Here is a 14,092-nt window from a genome sequence, read left to right as displayed (position 1 = left end):
TATGAGTAATTAATGCAGAAAACCAGGTAATTGCGAAGAGTTCACAAACTTTTTCTTGCAACTGTATTTAGGTGATAGATGTACAACGATGTCTTAAGTCCTTCTGAGCAGCAACATCTTTCAGTTGTCCACCAGTTTGAAAAATATATTGCTTTAACTTTCCATCTTGTTCCACCGAAGTTGGATGTCTTTCCATTTTTTCCACGTTATATTCAATCCACTATGAACTCATCTATTCACTTCCATCTATCTAGAACCCATTAACTCTCTCACATTCTCCTCACAGCTTACTCTGCCAACTGGTTTTGTATTACCTCTGCTATTAATCATTTTCTTTATTTGTATATAAAGTTTTCTTTTATTATTGCATAATGATCATTGCATACACCTGTGATTTAGCGACTTGTTTTACCTATGCTGGTTGGCTCTTTTCAAGCTGATTCTATACTTTCTATTCTAAGATCCTTCCTGTTCATTGACAGTTTCCCATTCTTACAATCCACTTGGCCATTCTCATCTAAGAATACCCCTGGACTATTTAGTTCCTTACCATAGTTACTTTGCACCCTTGACTGTGTAATGGTTTCTATATTGTGGCTATTTATTTCTGCATGTCTTATTGATTCATCTACCCTGTAACCCATTTGGGTGGTGGGGTGGAGATACATCTCTACCACAGGAGGTGTAAAGTGTTCACCCTCGAGCAAGGTGTAGCTCCCCCCCCCCCCCCCCCCCGATCAGGGTCACGTGAAGCCACGGGAGCAGGTTGTGGATGGCTGTATGAGCAGCTGATGCATATTACAATTCCTGGTTATGCGACCACTGACGGCAGGCAGACAATCTCTGAAGAGTATTGATAATGACTGTGGTCACCCGTCTTGCAAAAACACTGCCCAGAAGAAGGCAATGGCAAAAATTTGTCAAAAACTGTCATGGTCATTGAGACCATGATCACCCATGACGTGCGACACAGCACATAATGATGATGATAGCCCTGTAACAAAGACTTAGCCAAAATGTGTTTTGGCAGTAACATGCAAAGCATTGAAGGAACTTGGAGCAGGGTCCATCTATGGAAGGAAATGAATGTTTTGGGTCAAGACTTTCCATCGGGACTGGAAAAAGAAGAGAGAGAGTCAGTATAAAAATGTGTGTATGGGGGGAGGAAGGGATGGAGGGCAAGAGATAGATGGATCCAGGTAAGGAGGGGTCATAGGCAAATGAGGGAGGGGGTGAGAGTGGTAGTGATGTCCAAAGCTGAGAGGTGATATGTGGAATTGATAAAGGGTTGAAGATGATGGAATTTCAAAGGAGAGGATGGTGGAGCATGGATTAAAGCTGGGGTTCGCAACCTTTTTTATGAACCAATACCTGTAAGCAAGGGGTCTGTGGGCCCCAGGTTGGGAACCCCTGGATAACAAAGGGGGTGGTTGGAAGAGCAGATGGAGTGGGTCATGAGGAGGTTAACAGATCAGGAGCAAGTTTGGTTGGATAAGGAGTAGAGAGAAAAGAAAAATAGGGAAAAAGAGAGGACAAAAGGTTATTGAGGTTTGGGAATTTGACCTTCATGTCACTGGAGACTTCCCAAGTGGAATATGAGGTGCTGCTCCTCTAATTTGAGTTTAGCTTCAACCTGGCAATGAAGGAGGCTGTGGGAATGGGAAATTGAATTATAATGGCTGACCACTGGGAAATTCCAGCTGGCTTGGTGTGTGGAGTGCTGGTGCTTGATGAGACAATCCCCCAGTATATACCTGGTCTCCCCAAAGACAGCACTGGATGCAATAAGTAACACTGTGGGATTCACCTGTACAAAATTGCCTCACCTGGACGGACGAGATATTTAGCACCCTGATGGCAGTGACAGGAGGTGTAGTGTCAGGTGTGGCAGGACAATGGGGTTGAGAGCGAAATGTATCAGCCATGATGAAATGGCAGAGCAGACTCAACAGTTCGAATAGCCTAATTCTGCTCCTGTGGTCTGAGGGTGTGCCCTTTATAGGGTTTTAAATGTGTGTAGTCTCTCTGGCAAACAGTTATTTTAAATTTTTAAAAAGTTTTAAGTCTGAGCTGTCCAATACAGCAGCATATTACTAAAATCTGTCCTTGTTAATGGCAGAATAATGATAACTATTCTTTCACAAACAAGAGAAGATCTGCAGATGCTGGAAATCTGAGCAACACACACAAAATGCTGGAGGAACTCAGCAGGCCGGGCAGCATCTGGGAAAAGAGTACAGTCGATGTTTTGGGCCAAGGCCTTGTACTCTTTTCCCAGATGCTGCCTGGCCTGCTGAGTTCCTCCAACATTCTGTGTGTGTTATTTTATTCTTTATTATTTTAGTAACTTCTGTACAAATTCAGTTCTGAACCCTATTGGTATTGTTGTATTTCTTCAACAGGCAGATTGTTTTTAATTTTTAATTTCCCAGTAATAACTGGTAATTTTCTAACAGAATGTTCTGCTAATATTTTCTGCAGTGGTGTTGAAAAAGAGAATTTGCATTTTGGCTTGTGAGCTCATGTTTGGGTTATGTACTGGTATACAAACAAATATTTAAAACCAAATCACCTTTAAACATTTTACATATGTACATTTTAAACTACTTCCTTAGAAATTCATTTGGATTACAGAGTACTCATTTCAAGCTATTAGAAATGGTAATAAAAATCTGTGATAACGAAACTATTAGGATGGTTGAACCCGCTCAGGTAATCACCTACTTTGTTTAATCATCGTCAGCTGAGGGGAGTGAAACACACACAAGATGCTGGAGGAATGCAGCAGGTCAGGCACCATCCATGGGAATTAATAAACAGTGGAGGTTTCAAGACGAAACCCTTCTTCAGGACTGAGAAGGAAAGGAGAAGACGCCAGAATGAAATGGTGGGGTGAGGGGAAGGAGGATAGCTAGAGGGTGATAGGTAAAGCCAGGTGGGTTGGAAAGAAAAGGGACTAGAGAAAAAAGAATCTGATAGAAGAGGAGAGTGAACCATGGAAAAAGGGAAGGAGGAGGGGACCTAGGGGAAGGTGATGGGCAGGTGAGAAGAGGTAAGAGGCCAGAGTGGGAAATAGAAGAAAACAGGAAGGAGAGGGAAGTTTTTTCACCAGCAGGAAATGTCATCAGGTTGGAGGCTACTCAGACAGAATATCAGGTGTTGTTCCTCCACCCTGAGAATGGCCTCATCATGGCACAGGAGGAGGCCATGGACTGACAAGCCAGAATGGAATGGGAATTGAAATGTTTGGCTACCGAGAAGTTCCAACTAATGTGGAGTTGAACTAAACCTGAATGGTTGCATGGAAAGTCAAAGAATTTTGCAGCCTTGGATCTGAGATGTTTATACATTACGGTAAAGCTTAAAATTTCCGTTCTCAAGCTAGAGGAACATTGTTTCTGACTATTTGCACTTTGCTATTTTATTAATAGATATGGAATGGCTGCAGAATCAGGATGCCTCTCGGGACCTGCTATTAGCAGTTCATCCACCAAACTACATAGTTCTTTGGAATGCAGACACCGGTACAAAATTATGGAAGAAAAGTTATGCAGAAAACATACTCTCTTTTTCCTTCGATCCCTTTGAGATATCTAATCTAGCATGTAAGTTGATTTAATTTAATCCTTAATGTTATCTGTGCAACAAGCACAGCTCATTTGGCAAGGCAAAATTAAAATTTAGCATGAAGTTAGAATAGATTAACCTGAATTACTGGTTGCAGTGATTTCAGTGAAGCAGCTGTCATTCTGTGTTATCTGCTGTAATTTAGGCATTGACAGTAACTTAGATCTGGAGAATTACATTTTAAACTGAGTGATTACAGAGGGAATCTCTTTCCAGGGAACTCTAAGGATGGCGGGTTTGCTCTTCTCCTTTGAACTGACTTCCATGGTTTTTCTCAGTTTTGTCGCTGTCTGGAGAAGGAAGATCTCAGAGTTGTATGCTGCACACATACTTTGATAATAAATGAATTATGCTGCAAATTTGTTTTACCATAAATCTTGAACATACTTTTAATATTGTTTCCAAGATATACTCCAGATTTTGAGCAATTAAGATGTTTAGAGTAGTGACTTACTGACATTCTTTTGAAAACTTTGCCTTGGGACCAACAGTGATGGGAAAACCTATGAACTGCTTGTATAGAATATAAACACCAAAACTGTTCACAACAAAAGGTCCAACTTTTTGCAGAAGGCCCTAATGCTTATTATGCTAGTGAGAGTGTTATCATTTTATTTTGTATTTGCATAGTCAGGTTATTGAGCAGAGTGCTAATGTTGGCAAGGAGGGTGAGGTTATCCAGAGCCCCTCTTTCCCTGCTAAGAATGAAGTTGACAGGAGCAAACATTTTTAAGAGTTTGGGTCTCAACACCCGCTCTGTATCTCTGGATCACAACTACATGCCATTAAGTTCCCAGTTCCCTAATGGACCCCTGCCAGCATTCTCTCATGGTTACTCTCATTCTTGTGACCAATCCTAGAGCGTCTTGTGATGCTGCAATTAGGGACAATTGTTGAACAATGCGAGCTTCAGAATTTGAAAGTTAATAAGTACTGAATATCTTTGGATCTCAGACGGAACAATCAGAAAACTGTGTTTATTTTGTGCTTCCTTGGTTCACATTTAATGATTCATATGTAAATGGAGAGAAAGTTTTATAAATCTGCATTAGGAACTTTCATTCAGTAATTTACATGGATTTTGGTCATTAGTTTCTGGTTCAGAAATAGTTAAAGCACATAGATCATTTCAAAAGCAATCCTATATGTTAAGGAAATGAGGGTGTTCCCAGAATATGGAAAGGTTTAAGCCCTGGTAGTAGAGCTTCACACTCTTGAATAAATGTATGCAAATACAGTATCATCTTGGCAAAGATCAATTACTGACATTCATGTTCAATCTTTAGCTAGTTTTCACAGTGCAGATGGCAGTTTACATCTGTTTGAAGCAGTAGCCTTAAAACCAAATTGAGGAACCATAAAGGAGCAAAAGAGATAATTTCTGTATTTTATAGACAACTAAATAAGTATAGAAATCAAACTATTAAACTAATTTGCTAAGAGGTGCAAGCACTGTAGTGCAGAGACAGTGTGATGTTCCACCATGATAGAGTGAAGGGCAGAGAGGGAGAACATCACACATTATGTTCTGAAGAGTTTTTTGGCTTTATGTTGATTACAAAAAGAAAGAAAGCAATTGTGACTCTTGTTCTGAGGAATATGGAGGGGAATGTCACAGTGGGGGGGGGGTGGGAATAGTGATCATGGTATTAGAAAGTTTGGTCACAGGGAAGGGTTAGAAAATAGCAACTGGTAGTGAGGTAATTGAAGTCAAGAAATGAAGGAAAGCCAGTATGTGTTTGTCAACGGAATTTGTTGTAACTAGATTGTCTTTGCTGCATTTTGAAGATGGCCAAGGGCAACGTAGTTTATTATATAACGAGAAGAAACCCAGCAACCAACTCTGTACGGCACTGTGCCATAAACAGAATGAGATAAATAAACAGGAGAGAGTTTAATAGAATATAGCAATTGATGGTGTATACAGTATTGTGCAAAAGTGCTAGGCACATATTAAATGCCTATAAAAAGTATTCACACCCCTTGGAAGCTTTCATGTTTTATTGTTTTACAACTTTGAATCACAGTGGATTTAATTTGTTTTTTTGTCAAAAGAAGACTTGTGTGAAAGTGAAACTAGATCTCTACAAAGATCTAAATTAATTACAAATATAAAACACAAAATAATTGATTGCTTAATTAGTCACACCAAATCATCACCGGCGCAGCCAATTGGTTTTAGAAGTCACAAAATTAGTTAAATGGAGATCGCCATGTGCAGTCAAGTTGTTTCAATTGATTGTAGTGAAAATACACCTGTATCTGGAAGGTCCAACTGCTGAAGAGTAAGTATCCTGGCAAAAACTACACCACGAAGACAAAAGAATGCTCTAAGTAACTCTGCCAAAAGGTTATTGAAAAGCACGTCAGGAGATGGATACAAGAAAATTTCCAAGTCACTGAATAGCCCTTAGAGTACAGTTAAATCAATCATCAAGAAACAAAGAATATGGCACAGCTGTAAATCTGTATAGAGCAGGCCATCCTCAAAAACTGAGTGACCATGCAAGAAGGGCACTAGTGAGGCAGACCATCAAGAGACCTATGACAACTCTGGAGGAGTTACAAGCTTCAGTGGCTGAGATGGGAGAAACTGTTTCCCAGATGCTTCACCAGTCGCAGCTTTCTAGGAGAATGGCAAAGAGAAAGCCACTATTGAAAAGAATTCACATGAAGTCTCAGCTAGTGTTTGCTGGAAGGCATATGGGAGACTCTGACGTCAGCTGGAAGAAGATTCTACTGTATGGTCTGATCAAACCAAAATTGAGCTTTTTGGCCATCAGGCTAAACACTGCCAAATACCACACATCATCAAAAACACACCATCCCTACCATGAAGCATGGTGGTGGCTGCATCATGCTGTGGGGATGCTTCACCATAGCAGGCCCTGGAAGGCTTGTGAAGGTAGAGGGTAAAATGAATGCAGCAAAATACAGGGAAATCCTGGAAGAAAACCTGATGCAGTCTGCAAGGGAACTGTAACTTGGGAGAAGGTTTGTTTTCCAGCAAGAAGATGACCTCAAGCTTAAAAACAGCAAAGTTAATGTCCTGGATTGGCCAAGTCAAAGTCTGGACCTCAATCCAATTGAAAATTTGAGGCTGGACTTGAAAAGGGCTGTTCACTCACGATTCCCATGCAATCTTACAGAGCTTGAACATATCTTTAAAGAAGAATGGGGGAAAATTACAGTGTCCAGATATGCAAAGCTGGTAGAGATTATTCCCCACAGACTCAAGGCTGTAATTGCTGCCAAAGGTATATCTACTAAATGCTGACTTGAAGGAGGTGAATACTTAAGCAATGAATTATTTTGTGTTTTATATTTGTAATTAATTCAGATCACTTTGTAGAGATCAGTTTTCACTTTGACATGGAAGAGTCTTTTTCTGTTGATCAGTGTCAAAAAAGCCAAATTAAATCCACTGCGATTCAATGTTGTAAAACAATAAAACATGAAAACTTCCAAGGTACTGTATATAGCTAAAGTGCCTAAGACATTTTTGAAGTACTATATTTGCCAATGTGGAGTGGAGAGCAAGTTTATAAATCTGGTAAGAAGAAGAATGTTGAGAATGGCAAGAGTGGAGGGCCGCGGAAAGGGTGTGGAACAAGTGCCAGAGAACAGTGCCGGGGCGGGGAGAGGTATGGTGCAGAGAAACCAGGCAAGGTCTTTTGATTCCAAACAATTACTTATTGATTACTACAGATTGTCCTTTTGGTGCTTCCCTCTCCCTCCCCTCTCCCTTCCCCTTTTCCCAACCATGATTCCCCTCTCCCTACCCCCTTCCCACTCTCAGTCCACAATAGAGACTCGTATCTGATCAGGTTTGTCATCACTCGCGTATATCATGAAGTTTGTTTTTTGCAGCAGCAACAGCAGTACAGTGCAATGCATAAAATTACCACAGTACTGTGCAAAAGTCTGAGGCGTCTAGCTATATACAGTATATCTGTGCCCAAGACTTGTGCACAGTTCTGTAGATCTCCAGAATTTTGGAGATTATTTGATTACAAAGCATGTTAGTGGAATTGGAAAAGAATGAGAGGAAAAAAAAGTGAAACCAGCGTTGATAGAATGTTAACTAACAGATAGAAAACAGACAGTTACAACAAATGGCTCTTTCTCTGAGGAAGGCATGAGCTAACATCCTTGTGGTTCAGGCCAGGGCCTTTGCTTGTGGGATATACTGTGCATTAACAACTTGGTCTTTAAAGGTTCAGGGCATGATTTAATTTTTTAAATGAAATAAAACTTGAAAATGTAGTACTAGACATTAAGAAAAATAGTAGTAGACTTCAGGTGGACGGTTGTCAGGTTGTTGGAATAGTTGAACACGTGGCTTATGAAATCCAACGCAGAAAGGTATGAAGAGACACATTTTGATAGGAATAATGAATTGAGGTGGTGCAAATATGGAAAGACCTGGGACTGTTTGCAATGTTTGTACACGGGAGATAGTCAAACAAGCAGTTATTAGAAAATGGAGGATCCAGGACAAGAGTGGAATAAAAATAGTGTAAGTTGTGATAATCCTGTTTAAAACAGTTCTGTCTGTGACTTGTGCTACATTTTGGAAAGGCCATTAAGACTTTAACTAGAATACATTAATTAGATTGATTTCTGGAATGAGAGATTACAATTACAGGAATTGATCATTTCTGCCTCCATAACTTTGTTTTTCTCCACATTCACAGTACATTTATTTTTGAACAATTACATTAAATCATTATGTATGATGCAGTGAATTCAAGTCAGTTACTTCATAATAAATTCAGTCGTCATCTCTGCTCTTTTTGCCAATCACCTTAAATATACATTCTCATATTTCAACCATTAGGTTGTTGGAAATAATTTTCTTTTATTTACTATTAGCTCTTCATGATTTTGCTACTGTATTATTTTCCAGTTCTTGAAAGTATATTTGGGAGTTGATGTGGTCGTTTTTCTTTTGCAGATCTCTTAGCAGGTTATTTGCCATTATTTTAGAAAAACATCTTGGGTTCATGGGAGAAAGTCATTGTAAAATATCAGTAAAATATTGTAAAATGTCCAACAATAATCTGGCAGCATTGATGGATTCCAGTTGCCATGATACTGTTTCTCCGTGACTGCAATGCTCTGGTGAAACATTTCACCATGTTCGTTACTGACATGCTGAGATTTGCAGGGAAGAAGTCTAAATGGGAATGCAGAAAATGAATCTTTAGTGACATATTGCACTTCATGGTTTGGTATGCTTTAACTGTTTTTTTGGTCATAAAAAGCAGGATTATATTTTCCATTGTTTCCTATTTCAGTACTGACCAGTGAGGGTATAGTGTTTATCTCGGACTTTTCACCATCCAAACCTCCCAGCAGTTCAGGGAAAAAGGTTTATATATCAAGTCCTTATTCAAGTCCTGCTCATACAAAACCAGCAGCTACTGGTGCCAAGAAAGCTTTAAACAGAGTGAAAATCCTCATCACTAACGAGAAACCAAAGTAAGTTGAGTTTTACGGTAAAAATTTTACATTTTGCAAGCTCTGTTTTCATTTGCTCTTTTGAAGTAATATTTCTTTATTAAAAGTTTCCTACTTGAATAACAAGCATTACCAACATTTTATTTGTCTGTTGTATTACAATTAATAACACTAGACCACAATTTTTTTCGGAAGCATTGCTTCTTTAGAAATTTATCCTTGCTTAAGTAGTTCACTTGAATCTGAATGCATGTATAATTCCAGGTTATTTGTATCACGTAGGAATTTGGAGAAACAAAAAAAAATAATTTTATTGAATGTAATGTACTTAATTGCATAGTGGTGCTGATGCTTTGCAAGAGTTCAACTAATCTAAAAATGCTTTGTTGATTATTTTTATTTGTCTCAGGCTTCTTGCTTAAGTGTCCAACAATAATCAGCCAACATTGCTGTATTCCAGTTGCCCTGATACTCTTTATCCATGACTGCAACGTCCTGGTGAAATCTTTCAACATGATCATCACTGACAGCACCAAGATTGGCAGGGGCAAAGTCTAAATGGGAATGCAGAAAAAGAATCTTTAGTGTCATGTTGCTCTTCATGGTCTTGTCTACGTGAAGCATATTGTCAACTAGCTGCACGTAGTTTGGTACTCTGTAGTTGCCAAGAAAATGTTCAACAACATTCCTTAATGCCTTCCATGTGATTTTCTCCAGTCCTACTAGAAGTTCTTCGAATTGCTTGTAATTGATGACCTGTTTGATTTGTGGACCAATAAAAATGCCTTTCTTAAACTTGGCATCAGTTATTCTGATCCGAAATGAAAAATATAGGTGATTTCAAAGAAATGGTGTGTGATAGGGAAATTTTATGGTGATTTTCATGATCAGCAGCTCAAAATCCATAAGATACACCCATATGTATTCAGGAAGCAAAATCTTTGTATCCAGTGTAATCCTACCATTAAGGATTAAAATAACTTTCTCTGAATAATTCCCCAGTTTTCAGGAATATAGAGCAACAAAGACATTTTTACAGTCATTGATTATTTTAAAATGTATATCTTTGTAGTATTCTGCCAATTGGTAGGAAGTAATTGAATTATATTAACAGTATGTCATGGCTATGTACCTGAATGAGCAAGTTACCCTAGGTGAGCTGCTATTTATTTTGCAAAGGGTTCTTAATGGTGGCTAAACTGTTTGGATCAAGGCATGTACTTTTTAGTGATAGTGATTTCAGAAATTCGAATTGTAGTATACATAAGAAATTCATAGCTCTTTTCATAGATGACCATGCTGCTTAGCTTGCCAATTAATATGGGTCCTAAGCAGCTGAAAAAAAAATAGTAATATTTTGAGAAGTATCACTCTTCTCCACTATTCTGTTCTATTTCGTTTTAAAGCAGAATATTGGGAGGGAGTACAAGGAGTGAATCATACTCCAGTGATACAAGATTCTGCAGATGCTGGAGATCTTCAGCAACTCTCACAAAATGCTGGAGAAACTCAGCAGGTCAGGTAGCATCTATGGAGGGAAATGAACAGTCAACTTTTCAGGCCAAGACCTGATGAAGGGAATCAGCCCAATTTATGCTCTTATATGCCAATTATTACTTCCAATTTATACTCCAATAAATAAGCCAATGTCCGCTTGGCCCTGTTGGCCAGTCTTGAAGTTTTACCTTCAGGATTACTTGACATCCGAGTTTTCTGGCTTGACACATAATATATCGCTGCATTACGAGGTACTTGATTTTATGGAGAAAAATATTTCGGGGAAAATTATTGTTCTGTAGGAAAAAGGTTTTTGGAATTACATTTTTTATTGTTCACCTGGTTTTCAGTGCGGAGTCTGTAACTCTGAATGACTGCCTGCAATTATCTTATCTGCCATCAAAGAGGAACCATATGCTGCTGTTGTACCCCAGAGAAATCCTGATTCTGGATTTGGAGGTGAACCAGACTGTCGGCATTGTGGCAATTGAAAGAACAGGAGCTCCTTTCTTACAGGTAAGTATTCTGCAGAGAGACAGTCTTGTTCTATCATTAACGTATTCAGCATAAATAGGGCGTTTTTAACTGGCGTAAGTGGGGTATTAGTTATTTTGGGAACATTATCATTTAAGTTGGAAATGGCAGTGTTTGGAAATCCAAGGAATGTTCCCCTTAATACAGTTGTACAGTTCACTTTTGCCAATAAAAAATCTGGGCTGCATTGTGAATGTGGTAGTAATCTAGATAATGAAAAAGTGATGAATGATTTAATTTCATTATTTCCATGTAAGGTGGGCTGAAATTTATACTTTCTGGAAAAATCTATATTTATTCACTTAATTTTACTCAGATTGTGAATACTTTTTCACATTTTGCCTGACTTGGAGCTTCCACGTATTTACCAGTAACCGAGCTAGAAGTGGGAATGTGGTTCTTCTGTGGAGATAAAGTAATGGCTTATTATCTGAGTTTTGTATAATTTAGTATGAGAGTGAGGTAAATCAGAAAGCTAAATGTACGATTCAGAGAGTATAGTAAGATGATTACTTTGTCAGACACTTATATCATTACGAAGGAAATAATTTATTTGCTGTTCCAGTCGGATGGATTCCATTTTTAATGTATGGTATTTTTTTTAATGCTGCAAGAAAATTTTATAAGATTTGTAAACACTGGTTTGTGTGGTTGTCCATATAAAGAAAATATGAACCAATATTTTTTGAAGTTTAGAAAATGCAAGGCCATTTCAATGAAATATGTAACATTCTGAAAGGGTTTGCTAAGTTGTTTTTTGGGGCATTGCTTCCTTAGGTTGGAGAACCTCGGAATAGCTTGAGATGATATAAATTGGTAGGTCATAGATAAAATGAAGACTTTTTTTCACCACCAACCCATGGGAATTATTTATCTCCAGAAAGTGGATGCTCAGTAATTGTATGTGTTCAAGTCTTAGGTTCACAAATCAAGAGAGATAGAGAGCTGATGATGAAGTAGTTATAATTGAAACAACAGAGCAGACTCTCTGGCCTTAGACTTCTACTTCAATCTCTTATGTGCTTATTCTCATAATCACCTCTCTGTAGTTATAATCTGAGTAGCTATAATAATTCTACCTTCTGTTGACAGAACAGCAATAGAGATAATGAGAAATACAAGACTCAAGTGAGGTCACTATTTTTAATTTGGTTATTTCTCATCCAGCAAGTTTAAAAAGCAATGTTTTGTTTATCTGTAATATTTTCAGTTTATGCCAGTAATATCTGTGGAAATATAGTTCCAACATTTTCTCATGTCTGAATGCATCATTCTTGAACAAAGTTGTATTTCTTAAGCTTTTTAGTTTCATGCCCTAGGTTATTCCTTGTCGCCAACGAGATGCATTGTTCTGTCTTCACGAAAATGGCTGTATAACATTAAGAATACGTCGACCAAATTCCAGTTCACTGGCGGTGCCTGTTGAAGAACAGGGTGAGTTAGTCTGCTAACCATTGTTGCTAGGTGACAAAATGCAAATTATTTATCATTGAATAAAGTTAACAGCATACATCTTGACTGAGAATTTTGAATGATTTCCAGCCGGGTATTTTAATCCTGGTGTTCAGTGGAAAATTATGAAAAATAAATCTTTTATATTTGTCATTTGTGACTCATTTGGGAGCAATTTTCCATTTGAGGTTTCATGTTCAAGTTCCACTCCACAGATTTACTGAGAAAATGCTGCACTATTAGAATGGAATCACTATGTTAAAGTTCTTCCAATTGACTCTGGTTTGGATTACGGTGATATATTTTCCTGAATATTAATAGGTTTATATCTGCTCAGCATCACAATGCAGTTCTATGAGTTTGCTGTGAACAAATTGGTAACCCTATTTCCTGCATTACAACACTAAGTACAATTAGGTATCTCACTGGCTCTAGAGTGTTTTTGAATGTTCTGAAAGAAATCAGAAAAAAAATTTCTGCAAACATTGTGCTCATTTTTTCAACTAATATTTATATAAAGAAAGCATTTCAGAGTTCAAAGTAAATTTATTATCAAGGTGCATATATGTCACCATATATTCTGAGATATATTCTGAGATTCATTTTCTTGTGGGCATACTCAGTAAATCTATAGAATAATAACTATAACTGAATCAATGAAAGACAGCCCAACTATGGCATTCAACCAGAGTGCAAAAGACAGCAAACTGCAAATTAAAAAAATTAAGAAATAATAATAATTTTAAAAACAACAAATATTAAGAACATGAGATATAGAGTACTTGAAAGTGAGTCCACAGCTGTAGGAACAGTTCATTGATGGGGCTGGTGAAGTTGAGTGAAGTTATCCCCTTTGGTTCAAGAGCCTGATGGTTGAGGGGTAATAACTGCTCCTGAACCTGGTTGTGTGAGTCCTGCACCTTCTTCCTGATGACAGCAGAGAGAAAAGAGCATATCCTAGATGGATGTTTTCATCACAGAGATTTGTCAAAAATCAGAAATTAAATATACAATACAGTCTCTTCATTTTCTCTTCCTGCCAACTGATGGTTATAAAGGACATCTGTCATATTCACTTCCATCTTCTAAATCTTATCTCTTCACTAATTTATATAAAATCTCATTATCTTCTGTTTACTCCCAAATTTGTTCATTATGTTTATCAAAGTGAAGCCCCTAATTTAGTTGCAATGCACTAATAATTGGTTATCTTTTACAGTCTTACTGAATAATTTTGCCATGCATTGTAAAAAAAATATATTTCAGCAACTAATAATAATAGTTGCTATTATTACTAAGAATAATAATTAGAAGAGATGTATTCTCTTTTTTAAAAACACATTTCATTTGAAGAATTTTTTAGAAAGAACTTATGCTGCAATTTTAAGTGTACCCTATTATTCAACAACATACTGCACCATGCATGTTATAGTAAATTCAGTAAAGTCAATTAGTTACCTCTTCCTCTGACAGTGTGTGGTACCCACCTGCTTCAAGCAGGCTTCAGTTACACTGGTGC

General features: G+C 37.8%; 1 protein-coding gene across 1 annotated transcript in view; it reads left to right on the top strand.

Annotated features, from left to right (window-relative positions):
- The window catches only part of wdr11 (WD repeat domain 11), a 120,057-nt gene that overhangs the window by 31,968 nt on the left and 73,997 nt on the right, over positions 1-14,092 (top strand). The window contains exons 4-7 of the mRNA XM_073027696.1: positions 3,432-3,605; positions 8,928-9,111; positions 10,938-11,103; positions 12,441-12,555. Of these exons, the coding sequence (XP_072883797.1) occupies positions 3,432-3,605; positions 8,928-9,111; positions 10,938-11,103; positions 12,441-12,555 (639 nt within the window). The remainder of the gene's footprint in view (positions 1-3,431; positions 3,606-8,927; positions 9,112-10,937; positions 11,104-12,440; positions 12,556-14,092) is intronic.

Source organism: Hemitrygon akajei, chromosome 23 (genome assembly GCF_048418815.1).
Source record: "Hemitrygon akajei chromosome 23, sHemAka1.3, whole genome shotgun sequence".
In the NCBI taxonomy this organism is placed as follows: Eukaryota; Metazoa; Chordata; class Chondrichthyes; order Myliobatiformes; family Dasyatidae; genus Hemitrygon; species Hemitrygon akajei.
This window is presented reverse-complemented; position numbering and strand designations above follow the sequence as displayed.